This window comes from Camelus dromedarius, chromosome 28 (assembly GCF_036321535.1).
Source record: "Camelus dromedarius isolate mCamDro1 chromosome 28, mCamDro1.pat, whole genome shotgun sequence".
NCBI classification, from domain to species: domain Eukaryota; kingdom Metazoa; phylum Chordata; class Mammalia; order Artiodactyla; family Camelidae; genus Camelus; species Camelus dromedarius.
The window spans coordinates 8,899,320-8,926,704 of record NC_087463.1 but is presented as its reverse complement, the minus strand read 5'-3'; the positions used below and the strand labels follow the sequence as shown (position 1 = coordinate 8,926,704).

The 27,385-nt window shown below is 46.9% G+C and overlaps 1 protein-coding gene across 3 annotated transcripts in view; it reads left to right on the top strand.

The window, feature by feature from the left end:
* The window catches only part of MYO5B (myosin VB), a 293,346-nt gene that overhangs the window by 190,089 nt on the left and 75,872 nt on the right, over positions 1 to 27,385 (top strand). For all 3 annotated transcript variants that reach the window (XM_031441933.2, XM_064480330.1, XM_064480331.1), the window contains exons 10-14: positions 433 to 698; positions 11,606 to 11,687; positions 12,180 to 12,320; positions 18,029 to 18,151; positions 18,766 to 18,849. In XM_031441933.2, the coding sequence (XP_031297793.2) occupies positions 433 to 698; positions 11,606 to 11,687; positions 12,180 to 12,320; positions 18,029 to 18,151; positions 18,766 to 18,849 (696 nt within the window). The remainder of the gene's footprint in view (positions 1 to 432; positions 699 to 11,605; positions 11,688 to 12,179; positions 12,321 to 18,028; positions 18,152 to 18,765; positions 18,850 to 27,385) is intronic.

The window sequence follows — 27,385 nt, the reverse complement described above, 5'->3', positions numbered from 1 at the left end:
AGCACTGCATGTGGAACTCTGCAGATGGAAACTGCAGTCACTGTGACTTTTGCCTTCTGGCTCCTTATTCTTAACGGGTTATCCATTCCTCAGCTCTCAGTTCTCGTGCTGCTCCCTTCACTTGGGAACCCTCCCCTCCAGGTACTCTGCATCCGGCTGGCAGTGGAGGAGTGCCCCAGAAAAGAGAGTTCTTTTTTAAAGCCCTGCTGATGATTTGGTCATTAGCAGGTATTATTGGTCTGAGCAACACTCTTTGGGCCCTAATTGTCACTTAGCGAGGGCATGAGAGGGCTAGAACAGTGGCGGGGATGAAACGGGGCTCTGGGGAGGCCTGGCTTTGGGCTCCTTCGCTCCCCAGGCAGGAGGGGAGAGGGCGTGGCAGTGGGCTGTCCTTCATGCCCCTCCTGAACCTTCCTCCCCTGTCTCTTCCAGCCCAAGGACGAGCACCTAAGCAACTTCTGCCAACTGCTGGGGGTGGAGCACGGCCAGATGGAGCACTGGCTGTGCCATCGCAAGCTGGTCACCACTTCAGAGACCTACGTCAAGACCATGTCCCTGCAGCAGGTGGTCAACGCGCGCAATGCCCTGGCCAAGCACATCTACGCCCAGCTGTTCGGCTGGATCGTGGCGCACATCAACAAGGCCCTGCACACCTCCCTCAAGCAGCACTCCTTCATCGGGGTCCTGGACATCTACGGGTAGGCCCCCTTCCACCTGCCGATGGCGGTATCTTCCTCCAGTGTTTCAGAGCCAGGAGGCACCTTGGAGCCCTTGCTGGTGGTTCTCAACCCGGGGAGTGTGATACATGAGAGGAAGGGGGCATTTCTGGTTGTCACAGTGACTGGGTCACTACTGGCACCTGGTGGCCTGAGGCCAGGGGTGCTCGATGTCTTACAATGTGGAGGACAATCTGGAGAAAGAATTGATCCTGTCAAAAAACCCAGTAACTCCCCGACTGAGAAGCCCTGAATACATCCCTTTTTCCAGCTGGGAAACTGAGGCCCAGAGGCAGTGTCTTGCCAGGCATCAGACAGGGGGTTACTGTGGACTTAACATCAGGTTTCATATTTCATTTTCGTTTTTATGTAAATCTACAATCAACCTCATTCACTGTATCACCAATCAGGGTGATTGTTCTAACACCATGATTGTGCCCAGTGCTATACAGATGGATGCTGTGTGTGGTCCTTCCTGAAATTTCTCATTTCAGAATCCTAGCCTAACGGAAAGGACTATTATAAGAGCGTATCTTGCAGGGAGAGGCAACATGGTGGAAAGTGTACTTCACTAGGCGTTCACTTGAGTTTTTGGCGCAGTGCTGTCACCAGCTAGCTGAATGGCCCTCTACAGATCACAGCCCTTCTGATCTTTAGTTTCCTTAGCTTGAAATGAAGTTTTGAGCCACAGCCTCTTTGAGGGTTTTTCCAGGTCCTTCTCAAATTGTTTGAAATTATATGTGCTGGGTTGAAACCTCCCTTGCACTTCTTTTATGATCAATGTCCTGCCCTCTTTAAGCTAATAATAGATGAAATCCTCCTGGATCTTTATATCATAGAAGTCATGGCTTCTGTCTTAAAATAGAAATTTGGACCCATTAAAGTGCAGAGTTGTAAGAGCCACGATGCTTGAGTAGAAACAACCGCTTCGTGGGCCGCTGTGCCAGCGCGCACCTGGAGTCGAGGCTGCAGGAAAGGAGAGCCTCCTCCAGAGGCGGCCGCTTCCCCGGGCAAAGGTGCGCCGTCCTGGTCCCTCTCTGCTGCTCTTGTTCGTCACTGGGCTTCAAATCAAACCATGTCACATGCTGTGGCAGCGATGCAAGAAGAAGGAAACTTGATTTTTGGCATCACAAGTGCCTCCAGAACGTGCTAAAGAGTTAAGTCGTGTGCACGAGCTACAGGAGCTGTAGCAGGGGCAGCGTGAGGGCTTGGTCACTTAGCGCTGCGCCGGTTTACAGGCAGAAGGGTGCATGCTTGTTGGCGCAGTCAGGAAGAGCTTCCTTCATGCGGAAGGTGAGGTTGGAACTGTGATCTTTCAAAGAGAGGGTAGAACACGGGCGGTGGGGGAAGCCCTTTGGAACAGGATCACAGTCCCAGTGGTAGGAGAAAGCAGAGGTAAAAGGAAGCCGCCTCGGCGATGAGGAGCACAGTGCAGAGTGACCCCAAGGGGAGGCAGGCGAGGGCATCCTCTCGGGGCTCTCCAGGGCTCCAGCCGAGCGACGGCAGGCGCCGCTTCTCCTCCTGGTCCGTCTCGTGCCTGCTTTGGCTCAGCCTTCCGGTTGCTCTGGGCAGAGCAACGCAGGCCAGTCTGTGCACCCTGGGAGAGTCAGTAATTAATTCTGTGTCACTCTTCCCTCTGCCATGAGCACTTTCAGGTAATTGGGTTTCCAAAAAGCTCACCTTTAGTGTTACCTTCTGGTGTAAGACCCAGAGAACCTCAGGCTGCATTCTCTGACCCAATTCTCTTCCTACCTGACGAAGTACCTGGGCAAGAATCTATTTTTACTAAGTTTTCGATTTGGGAAGATTAATATGCAGACTTGTTGTTAATAGCATATAAATATATGATGACTGCAGTGTCACTGATACACAGAGTATCACGCCTCAGTTCTGTCACAGCTACAGACCATCCTCAATGCCTGTTCCCAGGGCTCCCCAGTGAGAGGCTTCGCTTGTCAGTGGGGGGCCCTCTGTGTGTTGGGCTCCTGGTGCTCCTGAGTCTGAAGGTATCAGCGGGGCGCCTGCAAACTGAGGTTTTGTGCTTATATTTGCCATTTAATTTTTATAGTTGAGTTTATTTTCTCTACAGTCCTGGCCTGACTGCCCAAAGGGGAGAAATAGGTCACAGCGAAGACCTGTCTGTGGTTTGAAAGGCGCACTTGTTCGTGGGTGGGTGAGGATTCAGAGAACTCCACCTCCTGTTTTGGGTGCCAACTCCTGACCTGTGTGTCTCCCTCGTCTCATTGTGGCCACGGGTTCCTTTGAGAACATGTGATAGCTTTCCAGTGAGGACGGGTCCCATCACAGGGCAGGGCAGCGCGGGGCCATGTAACGCACACTCACGGGGGGTTCCCTGCCCCCGTGCATCCTTCTGGGCCTGCTGTGCTATTTTCTCTCTCTTTCTCTTTTTTCTTAATCCTTGTTCTTTCTCAGAAGCTAATTTGCTTTTTCAAACTTTATCATAAAGCAGTCACATTTAGAAAGTGATTCACCCTCTTCCTGAGGGGAGAGAAATGCCACACACGGTTCCTCCTGCGTCCGCTCACTGCAGTGTGGGCTTTACGCCCTGCTGGCAGAGTTCAGCACAGCAAGTTAGAGACAGGCAGGGTCAGAGTTAAGCAGCTGTCTGCCTACCTGGGCTGTTCATCGACAAGAAAGCACTTACAGACGTCCCTGAATGTACGTACGTGTGCTTCTCAACGGTTCTGGTCTGCTGACAGATTGTTGTAGACATTTGGTTCACTTTTCGGGTCAGAGGGTATGTAATGAACTCTTAGGAGATTAAAACCAGAAACTTCACCACAGGAAAGCAGGTGACTTGAATCTGGAGATACTGTTTGTGATCTATCAGGTCAGTGACATCATTTCTTAATCTGGGAGAAAATGACAAGATTTGGTGGAATCCGGGAATTCGCATTGAGCTATGTACTGTCACCAGAAGTCACCTGAAAGACACCAGATGATATCTTTCAGAAACTTTCAAAAAAGACACCTTTCAGAAACCCACCAGATCTTTCGTTTTCAGTTATGTGAACGTGAGCGTCATGCTTGTTACTCTCCTGTCTAGCCAGCTGCCTCCCGTTGCAAACTAGCTCCTGTCTTTAGGCTTTATTTACAGCATGACGATGGGACGTGATTCTCTCTGAGGAGCATTTTATCCTCCATGGCATCAGAAAATGCCAGCATTATTGTTTATTTTTTGAGTTTCCTACCCAAATCCCTGACCACCGAAGACTGGAAAGGAGACCGTCTTTCCCATTGTTTCTCTCGTTTCTCAGCCCCAGTCTGGGTAGACCTTGGAGCACATAGAAATGCCCTTGGGATGACCTAATATTTTTGATTTTCTTGCTCCTCCTTGTCATCTGTGAGCAGAGGGCATGTGGAAGCTGCAGAGAATAGGAAAGAGGGTGGGGACAGGTTTCTCAATACATTTAAACCCCATTGCTTGAGAGGAAAGGAATAAGGCATTATCTCCCTCTCTGAATTAGGTTAGAAGTGTGCAAAGCTGGCAAATGAATCACTGCCCCCTTACACTAATTGGCACTAATTACTTCAACTGGGGTAGCTGTCCCCAGATTAGCTGTGGCGCCTAGCTAGAGAAATACTGGCTCACCAGTCAAGCTCATTCTACAGAGAACTGGAAGGGGTTCTGTATCTAGATGAGTCACTCCAGATTTTCCTATAAATGTCTCAAATGTTACCATAGAATCAGCAGCTAGAGTGAATAAAAACACACACACACACACACACACACACACACACACACACACACACACACACACACACACATACATGCAAGCAGTGTGCACGCCAGCATCGTACACACATACCCCGCCTCATCGCGATGTTCTGACTGTAGGTAGTTCAGACGGTAGAAAAGGCTGTGAGCACCCTAGTGAAAGGCATGAGCCTCAGCTGCCTCCACCCCGACTCTGGTCCCCAATTCCCCTGCTCAGGGACTCTTCCCTGGGTCTCTTCCTGAGCAGTTGCAGACACCCAGTGTCCTTCCCACAGAAGCATGACTTCCCTACGTCTTGCTCTCTTGCCCCCGCTCCTGAAAGTACAAAGCAAGCAACACCCAGAGCAATTTAGCCAACCAAGCCAAGCTCTTTTCCTTGACTAAGGATCTGTGACGCTGCCTGCAGGGTATTTCTTACTAGGCAGGGGATGGAAATTAATTGGAGAGAGCCAGGCAGCTTTTGGCTGGGGTCTCCTTTTCATGTTGCATTAACCAGCATTTGCCTCTACAGGCTCGATTAATTGCAGTCGTAATCCTTTATTCCTCTCCCATCCTTGAGGCAACTGGAAATAAATAGCTCCAATTTGGGAAAAACACACATTTATTTGTCTTTGACTTGAGCTTTCAAACTGCCAAGGTCAGTGAGGCGTTGGCTATGGCCAGCTCATTCTTGGTGCGGACAGCTGGCCTAGGAGACTTCTGGAGCAAGGTGGGGGTAGGTTCATGCCTGCCGCTGAGGAATGGCGATGGGGAGGATGCAGAGGGAAGTTGGGACCCCAGGAAGCAGGAAATGGGGTTTGCTGGGATTTTATATCCTTCACAGCCCTCGTGTTACTTTCTATGTCTCTTGTGGTTTTGTGTAACTTTAAATTTGTGCTGAACTCTATTCAGTGCTTTTTAAATGATGTATTAAATTTTTTAAATTGTAGTTATAAAATCACACAACCTAAAATTTACCATCTTAACTATTTTTACATGTACCATTCGGTGATGAGAACTATATTCACATTGTTGTGCAGTAGATCTCTAGAGCTTTTTCATGTTGAAAAACTGAAACTCTCTACCCATTAAACAACTCCCCAGACTCCCTCCCCGCAGTCCCTGACAACCACCATTCTACTTTCTGTCTCTGTGATTTTGACAACTCCACATACTTGATGTAAGTGGAATCATCCAGTATTTGTCTTCTTGTGGCTGGCTTATTTCACTTAGCATAATGTCCTCCGGATTCAGCCATGTTGCAGCAAGTGACAGGATTTCCCTTTTTACAGGTGAGTAGCACCGCATTGTATGCATTGCCGCATTTTATGTATCCATACACTGATGGACATTTGGGTTGCTTCTGCCTCTTGGCTATTGTGAACAATGCTGCAGTGAACAAGGACGGGTGTGTGGTTACGTCTTCTTTTAAATCTTTTGGATATATAACCAGAAGTAGGGTTGCTGGATCATATGGTAATTCTATCTTTAATATTTTGAGGAACCGCCATGTTGTTTTCCAGAGTGGCTATGCCACTTTACATGTCTACCAGTAGTGTGTAGGGGTTCCAGTTTCTCCACATCCTTGTCATCACTTGTTTTCTGGCTTTTTTGATAGTAGCCATCCTACTAAGTATATCTCATTGTGATTTTGATATGCATTTCTCTAATGATGAGCGATTATCTTTTCACGTGCTTCTTGGCCATTCGTATATCTTCTTAGAGAAATGTTTTACGTCCTTTGCCTGTTTTTAAGTCAAGGTATTTATTTTTTGATTTTGAGTTGTCAGACTTCTTTATATATTCTACATATTAACCCCTTTTCAGAAATATGATTTGGAAATATATTCTACCATTCCATAAGTTGCCTTTAATGATATATTTTAAGTAAACTTCTTAGGCCCACCATTTGCCTTCATCATTTTGTTGGAAATTCTTTCTTTCTTTGTTTTATTTTCTTGGTCTCACTCTTCAAAATAGACTTATGGATAATCTTACAATTCCAATTTAGTTCTTGGGAGAAGACTAGCCATTCCCTCTATCCAGTATGGAAAGGTTTCATGGAGAATAGAGGGGGAGATGTCAGTGATTGCATTTACCCTTCAGCCTGAGAACAGTGACCCAACCCTGGATAGCCCAGAAGATCCCTGGACATGTCTTCCTCAGAGTGGATATGCATAGCCAGCCCCAGTGTTCTCAGATCCGGCAGATCACCCAAAGCAATTGGGTTCTCCCTAGAATCTCTAAGTCTCCCAGGAGAGCCTTGTAACTTAGAATGCTCTAAAGTCAAGCTTAACTCTCCAGAATTGCTCTGATGCAGCCCTTTGGAGCATACCTGGAGCCAAATACACTACATACACTTAAAGCTCAGATAAAGTCCCATTTTTCTCTGTCCATGCCAGCACCCGCATGAACTCAGCCTTCTTAAAATCCTAGGACACACAAAATCTCTGTTCCTTGGGAGATTCCATGTACTGGTTCCCTGTTGCCTTCCTAATAGCTCTGTTGGGCAAGATCCATGACTTGCTCTTCTTTGTAGTCCTTACAGTTCTTGGGACAGTTGACTGATGACTGGGAGAGGGTTACTATATGGTGGGCATCTTCCTGTCCCACATGGAATTTCCAGGCACGAAGAGGATCTTGGAATTGAAGCACATTGCAAGCTGAATGGACTTAGGTCCTCCAGAAGAATAATTGTTCTTGACCTTGAGATGTGAGTGATACCTAGGACCTTGCTCTCCCTGAAGGACAAGTCCTGTGTGGGCACGTCCAGGCACAGAGAGAAGTACATGTGTAGAATTCCAGTCCTGCCATCCTGAGGTGCAGCTGGCACCCCAAGATTGTTCAGTAAAGAGTTCCAAAGGGTTGGCCTCCCTAACAGACTGCATGGTGCCCCCGTGAGGTTTCATGGGCTTCAGGAAGGAAAGAGACCTTGAGAGGATTTCCTTGACTTTCAGTGATCATTCCCTGGACGCCCCCTCTGTGTCTGACCTATATCGCATATCTCCTCCTCCCACCTTTGGTAAGAGTGGTCTTGGTAAAATAGAAAGACAAGGCTAAGCTAAGAAATTCTAGTTCCTTTGACCCAAGCTCCAGGGAAAGAACTGTTTCCCAGCCTTCAGAGCATCTCCTTGCTTCTCTGCTCTGGAGTAAGTGCTTCCTGGAGGTTGATAATTAACCAGAAGTGATGGGTTGACTACTTTTTACTGCAGTTTCGCTTTCCCACAGACACTGCCTTATTTTTACAGAGGCATTTGTATCCCTTACCCCACCCTGAAGTTGGGTAGAATGAGAAGGGAATCGTCTGCTTCTGACTATGTTTTGAAGATAGGAGAACATTGAAAATAGGGATGATAATTGTACCACCATGAGTACAGAGCTCAGCTCTCGGCATCAAGTCTCACTCTGTGTTTTGACCTTTCTCCTACCCAAGGATTCTGGCCTAAATAGTCTCAACGTTGATTTTATAGAAGAAATCCAACTCCCCCTCATGGATAAATTTCTTTGTAACGTTTTAATGTTGTGAACTATAAACTGATCTATTGTGTTTATTTTAAAAAATCATCTCTATTGATGGTAAGAATGACTACAAATATAATTTCATTGTAGAGGAGAAGTTGCCCTATCTCCTTATCTGTGGCTTTCTGAGGTCAGTCATCTCAGACATTTTCCAAGCTACCCAAACCCCTCATTCATCCCTGGCCCTCAGGCATTACGGTAATTATACTAGTCGGCAAAGGAATCGTTACCAGATAATATCTTAGAAATAGGGAAATTATGAGCTTATTCAGACCGCCTCAAATTAATGAGAATGTTCTTTGTGGAGTGCTACCAAAGTAAACCTTAAAAAAAAAATGAGAAGTGGGAGATAAGAAGTCCTTTATCTGTGGGGCTCAGTACAAGCTCCAGAAGCGCACGCAATTGCTATCACCTAGTCAGTTGCTAGGGTAGCTCTTTTATCTTCCCTCTGGGTTTTATTAATTAAATTTCCTCTAGAGTTTGGCTGTCATCAGCAGCCTTTCTTGGGGTGCATTGGGATTGTGGGGAGAGGAAACGAGGCTCTAAGAGACATAACTCCATCGATAGGACTGTCATCTGGACTGGGAGGACTCCAGTCCAAGGTACTGACTGGCAGGCACAGTGCCTCCCTCCTGCATGGTCTGGAGGGCCTCCAGCTTGGACTTTGCATCTTTGATCGTGTTTTATTAACCTAGAATTATTCCTCTGACATGGGTATGATGAAAGGCAGTTCTTTAATATGGTTGTCTCCAAGCAGTTGACTCCTTTGATCTCAAAATGATTCCCCACTTCTCCTTGTCTTATACCTTGGTGTGTGTGTGGCAGGGGGGCACAGGGGAGGAGGAGAAGCAGCAGCCTGATACTGCCTTGGCACTGAGCTGGCCCTGTTGCACTTCTAATGCATTTATTTTTGCTGGTCCTTCTGCATAGGATGTTACCTCTCCACCACCACCACCACCACCATCACCACCATCATCCCTAACTCTACTAGGGGCAGCTTCAACATTTCTATTTGAGAGTGATAGTTAGGGAGAACAATCTACTTGGAAGGACTGGTATAATTTTATATAAGACAGAAAATTCAGTTGTCCATATACTTAGAGTGAGAGGGCTGGAGGTGTGAAGGCTGAAGACTGTGCCCCCAGCCCAGGTCCCTCACAGATGTTACCGCCCTCCCACTCTCCATGTGCTCTGACACTTCCTCCTCTGGGAAGTTACCCTCTTGTCCACAGCCCTTCCTAGTCATCTCTTCCTCCTTTTTTAAATGCTCCTTTTATTCCTTTCTCACTTAAGAATGTGGTCTCAGAAATCACTCTCTGGGTTCAAACTGGCTCTTCTGTCTACTGAGTCTGACTTTGGGCAGGTTAGTTTCTCCAGCAGTGGAATGGGATTAGTAATAGACCCCAACCCTTGTTTGTTGTGGGCATTAAATGAGAGCTCATGAAGCATTTGGGGGCCTAGCCTTAGCAGGTGCGGATTAACAGGGCCCCCGCCAGCTTGGTCAGCCCATTGTGTGAATAAGAAAAGGGTACCGCTTCCTCCTAGATTTCTGCCCCTTCTCATCCCCTGGGCTTGATGCCTTGCTCTGCGTACATGGTGGCCCCAGTCGCTTACAGCTAAAGCTGCTGGTGCTGTTACAAATGCTCCCAGGTTGGTGGTTACCACACCCATTCGGTTGTACAAGTGAATCTCACCTGCACAGCCCATTGGTCATTTAAAATCCTCTCATTTGTACCTTCCTTAATGTCTTTAGAACCATTCCATTACTTGGTTACCACCAGCCTAAGTCATGCCCTGATTGGATCTTTCCTAGATTATTACTCCAGTAATAACTGCCTTACTCGACCTCCTATATTCAGTCTTGCACATCACAGCATTCCTGCAAATCACAGCATTTCTAAGATGTAAGTCTGGCTGTCATTTCTTAATTTAAAATCCTTCAAATTCTCCTCATTGCTCATGGTAAAATCCAAACCCCTCACGTGTAACAGACGAGGCCTGCAGGTGGGACCATGTCTGGCCCTCATCTCTTCACCTGCCTTCCTCTCTGCAGGTGCCAGTTCTTCCCCAGTGGTGGTGGAGCAGTACTGCAGACATTTCAGTGGAGCAGCGGGTGACAGTGCTGACGTTCTAAAGTATACAGCGCTCAGACAAGTCCATTCTTAAAGTTAAAACCTAACAAATAATTCACCAGCAATCACAGACAATTCACAAAATATAGATGACTAGTACACACATGCAGAAAAATATCGAGCTCTGTGAATGATCAAAGAAAGTGAAATTCAAACAAAAATATTTTTCATGTATTAAGTAATCAAAGATTTTTAAATGTTAATCTACGTTACTGACCAAAGAGCTGTGATGCATTAACAGTCACAGTGAGGGGCAGGGGGGGTACTGACCTGATTGGAGCACAAGGGAACTTTTGGGGGCGATTGGGGTGATAAAAATGTTCTATACCTGTGGTGGTGAACACATGCAGTGTAATATTTATCAAAAACTCATTGAAATGTACCCTTCAAATTGGCGTACCTTATTGTACATAAACTCTAAGTAAAACATGAATTTAAAAAAATCATTAACCAGTATTAGGAGAACAAGCTGCATTCACACATTGGAAGGTTGAGATGGAAGTGGGGGTGGGGTGATAACATAAATTGGTCTCATCTTTCTGAAAGTGAATTTACTGCTACCATTTAGGAAGACAAACTCTGAGATGGTAATTTTCCTTCTAGAATAGCATCCTAAGAAAATAATGAATTCAAATATGTACATAGCGGGAGGGTATAGCTCAGTGGTAGAGTGCATGCTTAGCATGCACAAGGTCCTGGGTTCAATCCCCAGTAAAATAAATGAATAAATAACCTCCCCCCCAAAAAAGAATTTTAAAAAAACCAAATATGTATGAACAATATTTGTCACAGCAGTGATAGCAGCTAAAAAGTGGAAAAAGAACCAAAATATCCTGCAATAGGTGATTATCAGTCAAAGTCTGATTCATCTGCATGGGGGCCACTGCCAGCCCGGGGGCGCCTTTGTGTGAATTGGAAAAAGCTGTCCCCTCTGGGGTGAACACTCCCTCCCAGACTTAAGGGGGACATCAACTACATTCTAGTCCCACGTGTCCCCTCACCTGGGCACCTGTGCAGTCCCAAGGCCAAAAGCAGCGCGTCTGATCCATGCGCTGGTCCGTGAGGCAGAACAGTGGCCCGGGGAGATGTTAAATGTCAAATGGGAAGTTAAATGACAAGCACAGCTGTAATTTTATATATAATTCTACTTTCCTCCAAAAATGTAAAATTGCTGAGGAAATGGACCACATGTCCTAGTGTAACTGGTGGTTAGTTGGAGTGATAGACTCACGGGTGACTTTCTCTTTTTCACACCTGCTTTTTCCAAATTTTCTTGCTTTTGGTACTTTTTCTAATTATGAAAAGATGCATTCTTACTGTCCTAATTGAATAGGACTCTTGCCGTGCTGATACCTGCAACAGTGGTCTCTGGGCACAAGAGCAGATGGGACTTCTGTGCTGGAGCTAAGGGTGGAGCTGGGTGGGAGCAGAGGATGCAGGCGGCCTTGCTGAAGTCCTAGTGGTTCCTTTGGTACAAGGAGACGTGTCTGTCTTTGTCCTCTGCTCTTTCCATTCTGCAGGTTTGAGACATTTGAGGTGAACAGCTTTGAGCAGTTTTGTATCAACTACGCGAACGAGAAGCTCCAGCAACAGTTCAACTCGGTAGGTTTTTCTGGATCTGGAGATGACGGGTGGGGGACAGGGGTCACAGAGCTCTAGCTCTCCCCTGACCTTGGCTTCCTGGTGGTGCCCCAGCTTTAGGCAGACGCTCCCCACTGCACAGAAGGAGGTCTGAATCGGGGCAGCTGAGTCGAGGGGGTTAGTGATCCTCCCCCTTTGACTCCTGCTCCTTCTGAGCCTGAGATTCTGGGGTGTCTGAGTAATTGCAAGCCAGGTGTGAGGCTTCCTGCGCTCGGTTGGGGTATGACAGTGCAGGTGATTATTAGTGTCCTAGGGAGGGGTTCACATGGGAGTGAGGATCACCTAACTGAGCTTTGCTTTTCTGCAGTCGTGACTGTGACTTGTGCCCAAACCTTTCCTGGCAAGGATGCACCATCCGCTAGGACTCAGAACCTGTGTGGGCGAAGCTCAGGGAGTTGAACGTTAAGGTGTGTCTGCAGTTCACTAACCTCGACCTTTCACTTCCTGCACTAGCATGTATTCAAGCTGGAGCAAGAGGAATACATGAAGGAGCAGATCCCTTGGACCCTGATTGATTTTTATGATAACCAACCTTGTATCGACCTCATAGAAGCTAAGCTGGGCATCCTGGACCTGTTGGATGAAGAATGTAAGGTAAAACGGGCGAGGCTGTCTCTGAATCAGTTCAGTTCCAGGCTTGGAGTGTGGGGCCGAGGATGCCCGTGTGGTGCAGGGGAACGTGTGCGCTCTCAAAGCTGGAATTTCACCTGTGATTAGTTGGCCTTTAGTTTGCTAAGGGAAGCGTTGGTGTCTGTTCCGCATACTAGAAGGTGCTAGAAGGTAACACATTGAGCGTGACTGGCAGGTATTGCTGTGCTGGTGAACATGGGCCTCTTTGGCAGAGAAGGAGTGTTATGGTTTGGCATGATGTGGTGGTCATGTGGATTTGGAGCTCCCGATCTCCTCAGTGCCGAGAGAAGGACCCTATCTTCTAGACAGTTCTCCCGAGAGGGAGGGTCAAGAGCCCAGGATCATCTTTGCCATCCCAACTCCAGCAGTGCTGGAAATGCTAATCAAAAGATGTGGAAGCCACGTGGTTCTTGTTATTGAAAGGGAAGAAGCCAGTTGCTTTTCTCTTCTGGTTTCCTGTGTCTTACCTGTAGAGGATGGCTTGTGGCGTGGTGGTTTGGGAAGAGCCGGTATTTCCCTTCCAGAAGGACTCTCTTCGTTTCATTGCCTTTGAAACTGAGAAGGAACAATTAATGAAACAGTGGAAGACAAAGTGAAAACACACTGAAATCCACAGCACGTTTTTATCTGATGGTTTTCAGCATGTTTTCAGATCTGAGGGCTTCATCGAGTCAGACCCAGGAAGGGCTGACTCCTCAGTGTGGCAGGTGTGTGCCTTGTCTTGCCCCACCTGTGAGTTGTAGTAAAGGTGATAGCCCAATTGTCCCTGCCTTGAGTGGCACTGGCTAAATGACAGAAGTCACAGCCCAGGCCCTCGGGTGTCCTCCTGGTATTCACCACTCACTCGTTCTCTTGTTTGGTGTGCACTACCAACAGCTCCCTTCCAGTGCTCAGCAGGAACGCACTCCCCTTCCTTTTGTCTCTTTTGTGATCCTCTCCGTAACCTTCTCCAGCTCCACACCCCCCAACCCAAAGATGACATAGTGTCCTCTGTCCAACCCCAGCTCTGGGCTGCTGAGCCAGCGAAGCTCCCCAGGCCCTGGCTCCTGGGGGCTTCCAGCTCCTCGCTCCCTACCCAGTGGTGAAGGCCAGGGTTGTGTGTACCAGGCTCTGAGGGGCATGTGAGGCAGGTGGCTTGTCCTGCCCTGCTCTGCCTGGCCCTGTGATGAAGCGCTGACTGTAAACCACAGCCCTGGAGGCCTGGCCTCTCCGTTGGTGCTTGCACACCTCTGCAGGAACGCTTCAGTGCCTCGGGGGATTGATTCTGTGAATTGGGGAGCTGCCTGATTTTCATTGATTTACCCTGCCTTTGATAGACAAACCTGGGCCACTTGTGGGTTTGTTTTGGCTCATGTTTTGAGGTTCTCAGAGGTGCCACTACCCACGGGAACATGTCCCAGGAATGTCAAGTCACAGCAGTGAGAACAGTCATCGCAGTGCACAGATACAGAGACCACAGACTGCTGTCTAGAGGGTGGACTCAGGCCACTGGGTGGGGCTGGAGCTGGGGTGGGGAGACCCTGAGCAGTGCGGGGCTGGGGAGCAGGTGGTTGCAGGAGTGGTGATCAAGTGCTTAGCAGGGTGGTAGAAAAGCAGGCAGTGGTGGCAGGGAGGCCCAAGGTGCAAGTGCACAGGAGTTTTAAAAGTAACGTCCCCAGCGCTGGATATTCCAGGAGCAGTAGGGATCCCGGACCTTCCAGTTCTCAGTCTTCCCACCAAGTGCACACTTCCTGTTTCACTTCCAGGAAGCTAAGGGGAAATAAAACCCAGCTGTGTCTATATGGATGGTCTCTGCCTTAGGCTCTGTGGAACCTTCTGTTTGGGTCTGTATAAAATTAGATGATTTAAGTTTTAAGATTGCATCTAACTCAGACTCCTGCTGGGCACCCAGAATGTATTATGCACCTACTGTATGTCTGGTGTTGAGAGGGAACCCCTTAGGAGAGGAGGCAAGGATCTCCCTGCCGGCCAGAGAAGGGTAAAGAGGGACAGAATCCTGTTGGGAAGAGTGTGGCCTGAGTAGGGGGGCGGGGCCCGTGGACAGCTATGGGTAGGGACCAGGGCCCGTGTTCGGAGGTCAAGGTCCCAGAGCAGGCTGGAAGAGGCCTGGGCCGTAGCCCGAGGGCAGCAGAGTGACAGCTAAGCAGCATCGAGGGCAGGGCACACCAAGTCAGAGAGACTGCCGGGCTGCATGCAGAGTGTGATCTGATACAGCGTCGAGTAACAGATGGATTTTAAACCAACAGTTATCACTTTTGTCGAAAGTCATGACACCACACCCTTAAATAGGGTACATTTTACTATATGGAGTTTATAGTGTAATAAATCTGACTTTAAAGACTAAGGCAACCTGCTGCCCTCTGGAAGCACCCATGGCTCTGACCTGAGCAGGTTAGGGATTCCTATGGAGTTGGTCGCAACTGGGCAGCTTGGCGTTTCTCAGGAGCCATCCTGTTGGATGTGGAGCTGCCTCAGACATGCTCAGGTAGACTCTGCAGAGTAAGAATCAGGAGAATGAAATGTGCAGCAGAATGAAAGCAGGCTGCAGGTGTTGGGGGTTGAACACCCTTCTGTTTCCTTTCCTGGGTCCCGCCTGCTCTCATGAGAGCTGAGTCTATGTTAAGACCAGTGGTTTGTGGTTTTTGAACACACTGCCTAAGAGGCTACTGTTTGCGAACAGGTTTGAAGGCTGCAGGGGTATGAGGAGAGGTGGCTTTCCCACATTCATCCCCCCCATAAACCCTGAGTTCCCTCATAACCACCTGACCCCTAGCCCCTCAGCATGCCCCCAAGATGCTCTCCCATGATAACAGGGAAATGGAAACACTGAGAGGAGAGTGTTAGGCGGGAGAAAGCATCCCCAGCACTGCTGTGTAAGCAGGGGTTGCAGGAGGGGGCAGTGTTCTGGGCAAAGGGAATGTCACAGAACTTGAAATAGTCCGATTTGTCTGGAGCCCGTGGTGGTGGCAGGTGAGAGTGGGAAGCAGGAACCACCCGGTATGGGAGGCCTGCCTTGCCTGCCCAGAGAAGACGTCTTTGGAAGGGTGTGAAGCAGGGGAAAGATGTGATCGGATGGGCCTCATTTTTGGACGAATCTCCCTGACAACTGGGTGAAAGGTCAGTTGGACAGACAGACTGGAATAAGCAGAGCTCACATATTTAAAATATACAAATCAGTGTGTTTTAGTATATTCAGAGTTGGGCATCCATCATCACTACAATCGATTTTACAGCACCCTCATCAACCCGGAAAGAAACCCATCTGCAGTCACTCTCCGTCCCCCCACAGCCATAGGCCACACTCATCCACTTCCTTTCTCTCTAGATTTGCCTATTCTGGACATTTCACATAGGTGGGGCCTGCACTTCTTGATGTGACCGATGGCCAGCAGAGCAGGTCAGAGGGACTAGACCTCTGAGGGACGGTACCCAGCTAGACGAGGACAGAGCTGGGGTTCAGGCTCCTGGTCCAGTGCCCTCTGCACATTATTTTGAGAGGAGAGTAAGGAAGCTTGCAGGAAGCCACTTACAGATTCTTTTTTTTTTTTAAAGGATGTTATTCACTGCATATTCTAGAGCTACTGATAGCCACAATCTAGATTTTATCATAATACAAGATTAGCTTTCTGTCTCCTATGCCTGTTTTAAATCTACTTATATGTAAATATTTTTGGAAGTGAGTGCCTTCCACCCAACCCTGCCTCTGTGGCTGCCTTTAAAACTGTTGTCAGGCAGGAGAGTGTCATAGCAAGGAACACATGCTCCTGAGCCAGCCTGGCGTGGTTTGAACCCCAGCTCTGCTACTTCCCAGCTGTGTGACCTCAGGCAAGTTACCTAACCTCTCTGTCTGTTTCTTCAGCTGGTAAAATGTGTATAACCATAGTCCATAGCTCACAGGATTATTGCAGGGATTAAATGAGTTAATACATCTAAAATGGATAGAAATCTGCCAGGCAGTAAGTTTCTTAGTATTATCTGAGATTCTTAATTGTTGTGAATTCTTGCCGGCCCTTATTTTTAGTCGAGGGTGGGCGTAAGAAGAGAGACTGACCCTTGTCAGGAAATATGTATACACATAACCTTCATTCTCAGTCTCCTTTGCTCTTTGATTGATGCAAGTCTGAATCAGAGAATATGTAGGATTATGGAGTCTGCTAACATCAAGATGAGATGATTTTGATACTGACAACTGTAAGAGTTGACCTGGATGGGGCTCTTCCTCATGGTCTGGCCCTTCCTGTCCTGCCTGCTCTGGTTCTGCCAGTCCTGGGTCCACTGTGTTCCTGTCCTCCAGCCTCGCTTCCTGACAGCCTGGCCAGGCTGGCCTCTTGCTTCTCCTGTACCTGGTGTTTCTAAGCCAGGATGCTTGGAGAGAAATATAAAACAGAATATATTTTAAAATGCTGAATTAAATACATTTTACTTTGTCTGCCCAATACAATTAATAGCCTGCTTTAAGAAAGGGTTTTCTTTAAAAATCTATGGTACTTAGCGCTGGATACTCAATACTAGTTACACTAAACTGAATATTGAGAAAAATCTGCTTACAAAGTGTTTGAGAAATTTGTTCTCAAGTGTGTAAGCATTTTCCGTATGGCACAGGTTTTTATTAATTTACTAAACAAAGCCCCTTTTAAATGGCCAGTGCCAGGGTCACCTTCAACCCTACCTCATCCAGTTAGTGGCCCGTAACTGAGAAAGGGGTGTGCAGTGATGCTTAAGGATGACAAGGGGGAGCACCTTCCCATCAGAAGAGGTGCCATCATCTTTGATAATCTGAGTGGTGGTCACCGTGACTCTGTGTTGTGTTTGAATAAAGCAAGATGCTTTTTCACTTTTGAGGCCATCTCTGAAGATATTGAAAGAGGCTGCCCTTCAGAATTCTTAATATAGTGAAATCTCTAAATTTAAATTTGGGGGAGGCAGAGATTATACCGTGTAGCTCAGTCACTAGGTACTTAGTACCCAAGGCATGGTTGGAACCCAATTTTAAGTTCTTTGAGGGGCAGGAATAAAGCAGTAAGACAGACTTCTTAAACCCCACAAGCTTACTTAGAGTTTATAGAGAAAAGACAATGCACAAAATCCAAATGATGAACAATATTAGACAGTGTGTGTGTCAGAGCTAAACTGGAGGAATTCCAACATGAGATCAAGAGCGGTCAGGAAAGGCTCCAGAGAAAAGGACGGACTTGAACTGAGCCCAGACGCTGGTATTTAGATGAGCTTAGAGAGAGTGTGGGTCTCCTGCTGCCAGAGTTGCCTGGAGTGAGCGGAGGCTTGGGCTCTGGTGGTGGATGTGTTGTGTTCATGGCACTGAAGTCACTGCCCCCTCAAAGGGGAAAAAGATTTATCCTGTGGGTTGTGACTCTGCTTCTGTGACCTTGGCCTCCACCTTCATCCTCTCCCAACTCTTCCAACATCTGCCAACCAGCAGGTTCTTTGAGGCTGAGTGGACGCCACAGGAGCCAGCCCACAGGGTATGTGGAGAGCACACCAGGTGGGATCCTAAGTGTCCACAGTTGCACCTGCTTTCCACGTCCAGTTAGGTCCACGTCTGGGCACTGAATCCAGCCTCACGACAGCAGCTTACTGGCAGACTCCATCACTCTGCCTCAACTCTTGGCTTCCTTTTTCCTCTTTACAAAGCACCTGGTTGTGTGGATCCACAGGTCCCCAAAGGAACTGACCAGAACTGGGCTCAGAAGCTCTATGACCGGCACTCCAGCAGCCAGCACTTCCAGAAACCCCGCATGTCCAACACGGCCTTCATTGTCGTCCACTTTGCAGATAAGGTGGGTCTCCTCTTGATGGGCTCTGCATTCCCTGAGCCTCACCTGAGATGAATTCAGGGTTCCTGGGCAAGAGGGAGCTGACCTTTGAATTCAAGCGGCCTGAAGTCTCTTAGGTGGGGACTTGTCTGCCCTCCTGGAGCTTGAGAGAGAAAAGGAAAGAGTGGCTTCTTCATCAGGTGGCTCCTTTCCCAGCCACTGGTGGAAACTTAGAATTTCTCTGCATGGATTTGAGTTCTGTGTGCACTGGCCCAGTGCTTCACACATTTTCCTGTGCATGCAAGTCACCTGGGGTCTTGCTCAAAGGCAAGTTCTAATTCAGTAGATTTAGGGTGTGGTTGACAAGCTGCATTTAGAGCACCCAGAGGAAGCTTTTGATTAAAGGCCATCTTATGAGAACTCCTTTTTAAAACAATATGGTTTTTCTCAGCTCCTTCTACGTAAATCCTGATCACGTCTTGGGTTTGCATTTTAAATGAGAGCATCTTTGGGTTTCCCATGTACTCACGACTCTTCAGAAAACACTATATGTTTGAGATGAAACTACTCCAGAAGCTGTTGCCGGTCCCTGCTCAGAAATGAGCACTAACTGTTTCTGTTTCCTGCCACGACCCCAGGTAGAGTACCTTTCAGATGGTTTTCTGGAGAAAAACAGAGACACGGTATATGAGGAACAGATCAACATCTTGAAGGCCAGCAAGGTAAAAAGCGCGGGAAGCGGGGAGGCGGAGCGTCCACAGCCAGTGGGGCGGGGCGGGGCGTGGTGGTACCCGCCCGCCCCGCCCCGGAGTGCGGGAAGGCAGAGATGTGCGGGGGCTGGGGTCGGGGGGAGGGGGGGCGAGGGGCTTGTAGGTAATTTAAGTCTGAAGGCACTTGTGGGCGGCCTGAGGGAGGGAAGAAAGCAAAGGATGGCACAGGCGACTGGGAAGGATACCAGCTCATGGAAGGATGTGGCAGTGGGAGCAGCAAAGGAGGTGGCAGCAAAGGAGGTGACTGTCGGGAGAGACGGCGGTGAGTGTCATGAAGAAAGCATTGCCGGCGCCCATCGGGTCCTCTGTCCTCCGTTTCCGACCAGCAGGTGTGAAAACACTTGAAACGCTTCCAATCCTAGAATGAGTGCATTTAATTTCTGCTTAGTAGTGGTTGGAACCTCCGTATAGGCAAAAACTTAATTGGAATAGAAAATAGGATTTAAGGACACTTAAATCGACTATTTTGGATGGTTACCTTCTCTTACCTGCAGAATTTCAGTTATTTCCTTCTCATGAGCATAACAGAAAGATAGCAAATGTTGTGTCCATTCCATAGGTAGAGGGAATAAGGCACCAATTCACCTAAACAAGGGTTTATTAAGCACCTGCCTTGTGAGGCACTGCCCTGCACACACCGGCGTGGTACAAAGGCGAGTAAGATCGATTCTACCCCCTAGGTGTTTACATTCTAGTGGGCTGTGAGTGGGCAGAAGAACAAACATACAGTAACTGAAAAGAGACGGGGTGTGGGCAGAGGAAGCACGGTCACCCCCGACCTGAAGCCTGCTCGCCAATGCACCCGTGCAGATGCTGCTGCTGGCTTCATCCCTTCACAGCAAACCCAGAAAAGGACTCTCTGGGAGTTAGGAGGCTTTCTCCCCCACCAAATGATGCTGAGCTCACTGCAGGGGCCTGGTAACACTAGGAAGGCAAATTGATTTCTCCTTGTGATAAGCTTTAGATGAATGCAGTAGGGTGAGGAGAGAATACACCCAGCAAAATGGACCCAAACACCTAAAGGCAAGTAAACCCCACTAAGTCACATGGCTCCAAAGCAAGGGGTTTAGGGAGGATCTGAGTCAGAACCAGCACGTGAGCAGCCTGGGGCAGACCCCAACCCAGTGTCATCTCCGGATATTTGGGACATCGGGAAATTAGTTGTCACTGAGACAAATTGGCTCTGGGTAAATGTGCATATCATTTTGGAGTTGGGTGCAAGATTAACCCCTCAGCCTGCCAAGTGTTCAGCCCTCTAGTCTATGGTGGTTAACATGACTTTCCATTCTTTGCAAGGATGGAAGGGGACAGGAGAAGAGACACCACCACAGGGAGAGAGTAGAAGTGGGTGGTTTGAGCACGTTTCCTCATCGTGTGTGTCTTAGAAGTTAGAGGCCTATGATCTCCTGAAAGTGTGACAGTGGCCTTAGAGGGCTGAGAAACTTTATTGTCTTGTTATAAATTTCTCCTTTCAGGTAGGAGCACAAAATGAGGGGCTGGGGTAGAGAGTCTGGGATGCCCTGTTAAATGCAGAGTTTGGTTCTGCCATTGATTTTTGTCTTAATTTGAGTGTCTCTCAGGGAACCCAGAATCTAAAAGGGAGTTTCTCACACTCTCTCTAGCAGATCATCTTTGATTAGTCAGTGAGTTTTTCCTTATCTTTATTTAATAAACTTTATTGAATATTTGTGTGGTTTATAGGGGTAAGAAGTACATATAGCTAACCTCATGGAACTTAGAGTCTAGGGAAGAGATACACAGTTTAATCATAAATTTTGGTAATGCTGTGAAGGTAAAGAAGGCATTCTCGACCAGGATAATATGGACAAAAGTAATAGGGATGTGCTGGGAGTCCCTGAGATCACCCCCAAATTGAACCATTTGCTAGGAAGACTGAGAACTCAGCAGACAGTCATCCTCATAGCTGTGATTTATTACAACAAAAGAATACAAAGCAAAGGGAAAAGGTGCATGGGGCCAAGTCCAGGGGAAACCAGGCACAGACTTGCAGAGTCCTCCCCAGGGGAGTCGCACTGAATGTGCTGAATTCCCACAGCATTGAGTTATGACAGTACCTGTGAACTGTCCGCCAGGACAGCTCGCCTGAGCCTAGGTGTCCAGGGTTCCCACTGGGAGTCAGGTATGTGGGCACCCTTTGCCTGGCACATACCAGAGTTCCAGACTCCCAACAGGCAAGCAGGTGTTCAGCATAAACCATATTGTTTGCATAAACAGGCACAGTGAACTATTCTTATCAGGGATTGTGGAAAACTCCCCCCAAAAAGCATGTTTCCAGACACCAGCCAAGGGTCAACCTTGTAAGCAGGTCTTTCCAAAGATGGCAGTCTCAGACCTGCAGTGTTGGCTCTTTTCTAAACAGGAGCATCATCTTAGGTTGGGAGTACTGGATCTTTATTAGAAATGAAATACAGGCTCATAAAAATTCAAATAGTATGGAAATACATAAAAAAAAAGTATTCTCTCCCACTCCTGACCCATCTTTTCATGAATTCCCATTCTGATTATAAAAACATACTGGTACATCTTTTTAAGATCGAAATGGATTCTATTTTATGTAGTCCTCCCTAATTTTTCACTTACCATTGTATCTTGGCTATCTTGCCAGATAAATACATGTCCACTTCTTTTCTTTTTCTTATTTTGAACAGCTGCTGGTATTTTGCTAGTTCAAATAATACCGCAAGGAATGCCCTTTACCTATTTCTTTGCTTACTTGCATAGTCATGTCTGTCGGTAAATTTTTAGAAGTGGAATTGAAGGGTCAAACAGTGTGCACTTCAAAAGTCTATAGCTTTGCTAAATTGGGGTGTCAAATACGTCTGTTATCTCCTCTTAAAAGGTACCGACTCCCTTCCCTTCCCTGCCCACCTGCCACAAACCTAGCCTTCCCCTCCACCAGCTTAACATTTCTAAAGAACCAAAATGACCTTGTTGCCAGTGCCTCCTGCCCCTATTGCAGCAAGCCCTCGGAGGTGTGGTGCTGGTGGCCAGCAGCACTCAGATTAACCAGGAGGGATTTCTAGGCCTACAGACCGTCACAGAAGGGTTGAGAACGCTGCACCCTGGACCCACTGCAGCCCATTTTAGACATCCCAGAAGATGGAAAGCAAAGATGGGCACTAGGTCACTAAAACACTTACAGATAGAATCTACACAGACTGCAGCTACAAATCAGAGAGTGATTGGAAATGTGCTTTAAATCATTTGGACAGATGGACGCGTCTGGCAACATCTGTCATGGTAGCATTTTTAAAGCTCATAGTTTACTGAGCCTCTGTCATTTTCTTTAAATTTTTTTCACGGCAGTCCCACAAGGTTCATGTAAGATGCATTTAAAAGCAGAGAGAAAAATAAAGACCTGGAAAGATAAAAGGCTCTATGTTATCAAGTTAACGCCCAGTTTTTTTATTGGTTCTCTCCTCCCTAAGCATGGTTAAACCTTACATCCTATATATGAATACAGTTTTTTTTGAAGAAATTTTTGAGATGGGGAGATCTGTTAGCTTTTTTCTTTTGTGTGGCAGCTCTGATAAAAAAAAATTAAGAAAGCATCATGAATAATTAAGCTGCGTGGGATGGAAGACTCCCATGTATCCTATCAGCCAAAGGGGTGTTTGAAGAACTCCCACCAAGAGCAGTGAAATAAAACGGTGTTAATGAGAATGTAATTAGTAAAGCCAGTTACACTGCCTAAGAGGCTGTAATACAGCTAATTGCTTTCTCAGCTATCAGAGAGCTTTAAATAGAGACTTAAGTAAAGAAATGCCTCTTTACAATGTGACTTCAAGTTACTAACACTGATTTGTTTTAGATAGTAAAGGTGGGGGGGGTCCCTTGTTAATGTTTATTGTAAAAAGCAATAATTTATCAGTCTGGAAAAAAGATCTCAAAAGGAGGATTTTTTTCCTCTGTAGATATCCTATTCCAGGGTAGCACTGTCTGTCCGAGGGATGAGCAGTGGGTCCAGGGTATATGCCAGTAGGTGCTGGGCAGCGAGGGCTGTGCTGGGCCAGTGTTCCTCAGCTGGCAGTCCTGATGCCATCTCTCCACGCCATCCCTGCGGAAGGGATCTCAAGACTGGTACAGTCCAGAGGCCAGGTAGACCGTATTGGTCCTGAGCTGCCTCCCCTGGGCTGGGACAATCCCTGGCATCCAGGAGTCAGGATGAAGTAGCTCAGACAAAGTCTAAACATGCTCTGCCCCCGTCTCCTTTCTCCCTCGACTTCAACTCATCAGGGATGATTGTGTATACGTTCCATTGCTTTACACACTGCTAGGTTCCTTATAGGTTACACACACATTCCATTTTGAGCAAATACATTTATGTTTTTTTTACTTTTTTATATATATAAAATAGCTGTTGAATAGACACACTGTATAACATTTGCTTTTAAATGATTTGGGGGTGCTTCCTGTTTAAAATCAGTTTGTGCTGGTAGTTAAAAAGCCTCTACCAATATTTAGAATAAATAGGTAACAATGTAAGAGAGAACTTTAGTCAATAAAACAATACACTCATCCTCTGCAATACAGAAAAGTCCCCCCTTTCCTTCTTTAAAAAAAGTGAAGTGCTAAGACTTTTCCTCCAAATCCCCTTTAAAACTGTTTGAAACAAAGTATTTCTTACCTAAAAGTTCAAGATTATTTTTCCCAAAGGGTTAACATTTACCATGTAAAAGAATTGATTAAAAAGAAAATGTATTTTTTTATTATGTTTACAGCCAGAGCTTCTAAAGATAAGATTCTAGGCAAGAGATTCCAATCAAACTGTTATTATAGTGCATTTTATTTTAGTTTCACATGTCTGATATAAAGAAATTTTACATTCAACTGAACAGAACTGAATAGTCGTGATTTCCAAGCTACCAACTATGTGTACAGCTGTAATTGACATTTTTCTGAAACTGTCAAGTGGTCTTTAGAAAGTTTTCATATTTCTTTTAATCCCTTTTCAAATAGATCTACCTCAGGCTTTTAAAATCTATATATAGACTTGAATAGCAGAGAACACCAAAGCCAGTACCTATGGACACTTTGAAAACAAGTGACAAACAGTATCAGGGAAGTGCCTGGTTTGTCTGCAGGTATTATCGAAGTGCTTTCAAGATTGAAGGGAGCAAATTTCTAGAAAGACCCAGGTGGATCCTGTTTCCTGGGGCTGCCCTAAGATGAATTGTAGTGCTTCCCTTACGGGTCAGCCAGCTGATGAATAGACTTTCTAATAGGTCTAAAAGCATAACTGAGTTAGTCAATTAAAGAAAAAACAGCTTTCTCTCACTCAGAAATGTGTTCTTTTGCGTGAATCCTGTCAGAAAAGAGCATGGTAACTACTTTTTGTTGAGACTTTGGGTTTGTTTACACTTGGGCACTCCTGGGACACCGTTGTCCCTGTTGTCCAGCCCCTTTACCCTGCTGGTGGACTGGGGGTGGGCCGGGGCGGTAATCCGTGTTTCTTGCCCAGTCTCTTGCTGTTGCCCACAGCCCAAGGTTGAACATGGTACCTCTTGGTCTTTCAGTCCTGTGGTCAAACTAAATGTCCCTGTGTGTTCACTGAGCATGGAAATACAAATTCTTAATAGGATGTGAAGCCTGCCTCCCACCTAGATTTCATATTCCAACAAATTCCTCTCCCTCTCCATCCCAGAGACCCAGCCACTTCCAAATGTAGTCTCAAAAGCAGGGATCTACAATTAAAACATAGCTTTTAAAATAAAATACAAATTCTCTAGGCTAAACCTTTATTGTGTTTTTTCCCAAATGTGTTTTTCCCTTAGCCCAGTGGCAATATAGATTAAAATCTGCCTTGAGGAGAAATTTTCATGTTTTGTTCTCTTGTCCTAATAAATCCTTTAATATAGCAAATAAATAAAAGGCATAATTTTTCTGGATTGAAGCAAGAGAAAAGGACTTAAATTTTAAGATACTCTCCTCATGTGGTTTTGATATATGCTCCTGACCTTAGAAATTAACAGGTTTTTTCACAGAAAAAGCCACTATAAATGGTTTCTATAAATCAGACCCCTCCAACATTGTAGTCATGTAGTTGGTAACTTCTCCCTGAGACTCAAACATCTTGGAAGTCCATTTCAGTATATGAATTAGAATAATTGTGTTTTGTTGACTTGACGGCCTGAATCACTGTCTTTAAAATATGAACCTGGCTTCAGCCTCCCATTAATTGTTTTCCCTATGGAAATTTCTGGGCGCCACTGTGACTGGGCGCTTGGCCCTTTCTCACATGTGCCTTGGCTCCCTGGCACCGGTTTACGAAGCTCCCGTCCTGGGCTGCCCTTTCCCGCTCCTCCAGTCCCTCGTTCCCTGCCCCTCCCCCTGTTCTCAGTTAACATGTGTGAAGCTGGCTCCCTGCGTGGACAGTGAGGACCAGCGAGTCCGTAAACTAGGGGTTACTGGATATCGTTTGCATTCAGGGGAAACTCTGGCTGTGGGGGAGAATGCATTTGTATGAAGGTATGCCTGGAGGTGGGCACTCAAGTTTGCCGGTGACTACAGTGATCTGGGAGGGGGAGGGTGGAGGTGGGCCTCAACCTGGGCAGTGGCATTCTGGTTGATTAAGAAGGGGCTGCTGAAACTTAAGTACGGATAGAACTTGGTAATTGACTAGGATAAGAAGTAGGGTGATGGCCGGATCTGTAATCTAAATCTGGAAAGCCAGCAGGTGAGGGTGGTTTGGGCCATCCTGACTTTGGAGTTCCCAGTGGAACACCCAGAGGAAGGAGGAAGATGGTGAGCAGATAGTTGGCACTGTGGGTCATGGTGGTGGAAGAAGATCAGGCCTAGAGAGACAGGCTCAAAGGTGATGGTTGAAGCCATGAATGACACCGTCCAGGGGATGAGGGTTAGAACAGTTCAGTGGTGAGGATGCAGTTTTGGGAAACGGCAACTCAGAGGAGAGAAATGCAGGGAGATGGGCCAGTGAAAGGTGCAGGAAAAGAGCACAAGATGAGAAAAGTGGGCAGAGAGCTGGAGGAATGCGGAGCTGCTGAGTCTCAGGGAAGAGGGCTTCAGAGAGGGTGCCGGGCTCAGCAGCTCCAGCCCTGGCTCAGCCGTTAACTACCAGCCCCGGCTGAGCCAGTGCCGCTGCCGGGCGTGTGGGCCATGATGCGGTTCTGGTGGGTCCCTTCTCCCTGCACCGCTCTTCCCTCACCAGCCACAGCAAGGTGAGCCTTGACCTTTGTTTCTTGCAGATCTAAATTCTGTGATTCTGTTTCCTCTTCAGTTCAGCATACAACTTCCTAGTTTGACAATGGAGACAAGATTTTTTGTGTATATACCCCCTAATAAAAATAATAAAACTAGATCATAATTGAGTGCTTACTGTATGCCGGGCACTCTTCTCCATACTTCCGTGGGTTGTCTCCTTTAGTCCTCTCTTCAGCTCTCATCCTCCATCAAGGGGGAAGACCAGGAGGCTGGAGGGCCCAGCACAGACCTCAGGTGGGACCCAGTTGCCACAGGCTGAGCCTGGGGGAGGCAGACACGCATGGATGGAGTGATCTGGGAAAGGGTCATGGAGGATGCAGGGTTGGACCTTGAGAGATGGGGCTCTTGGGTTGAGCAGAGAGGAGGAGGGAGTGGGTGTTTCAGATAAGCATAACAGTGAGCAGAGATGTAGAGATGGGCATAATGAGTGTGGTGGTCTATGGGACAGCAAAGTGACCAACTTCATTGCTTTAAAACGTATTATCTGAGAGGCGGTGAGTGGGATCCGATTGTGGAGCTCCTGGAAGACAGACTAGCACATTCAGAATTGGTAGAAGATGGGAGACACCCATCTATTGGGGATTATAGGAAGAGAGGTGCAGGGGATTGGAAGGGCAGAGCCTGAAGTCTGAGGCACTGGCATGTGAGCCTGTCTTCTGTTGGGGCTGGAAGTGGCTCAGGGGTAGAGCATGGGGCCTGCTGCTCCCTTTGGTCCCTCCCCACCGGCAGGCCTGTGGTCATGGCCTCACAACACTTGCTTCTGTCCCCAGCATTGACTTCCCCAAGGGATGCTGGCAGGACTGTGTCTTGAGACTGGGACTCACTGCACTACCAGCACCTCATGCATGGCCTGATCTCTCCCTGGTCCACACAGCAGTAACAGGTCCTCCTACTGAGTCTCATAACAACACCACGTAACAGATACAGTCTTATTCTCATTTTATTGATGAAGAGAAGGCTCAAGAAAGTTAAATAGCTTTACAAGATCCAGTAATAATAAGTGTGGAAAAATGTAAACAATTTTATTAGACCATAGCTACCTTCTACCACACCACAAGAGAAGGAAGTTTTGCCCATCTTTTTTCTTTTTTTTTTTTTTTAGTTAGTCATCAACATTTAATTTTTTTTTTTTTTTAAGTTTTGCCCATCTTTGTAGGTGAAAGTTAAGTAAGATTGTCTGGGAAAATTACTTTTTTTCTTTCCTTTCTTTAAATTGAGATGTAATCCTTATACCAAAAATTCACCC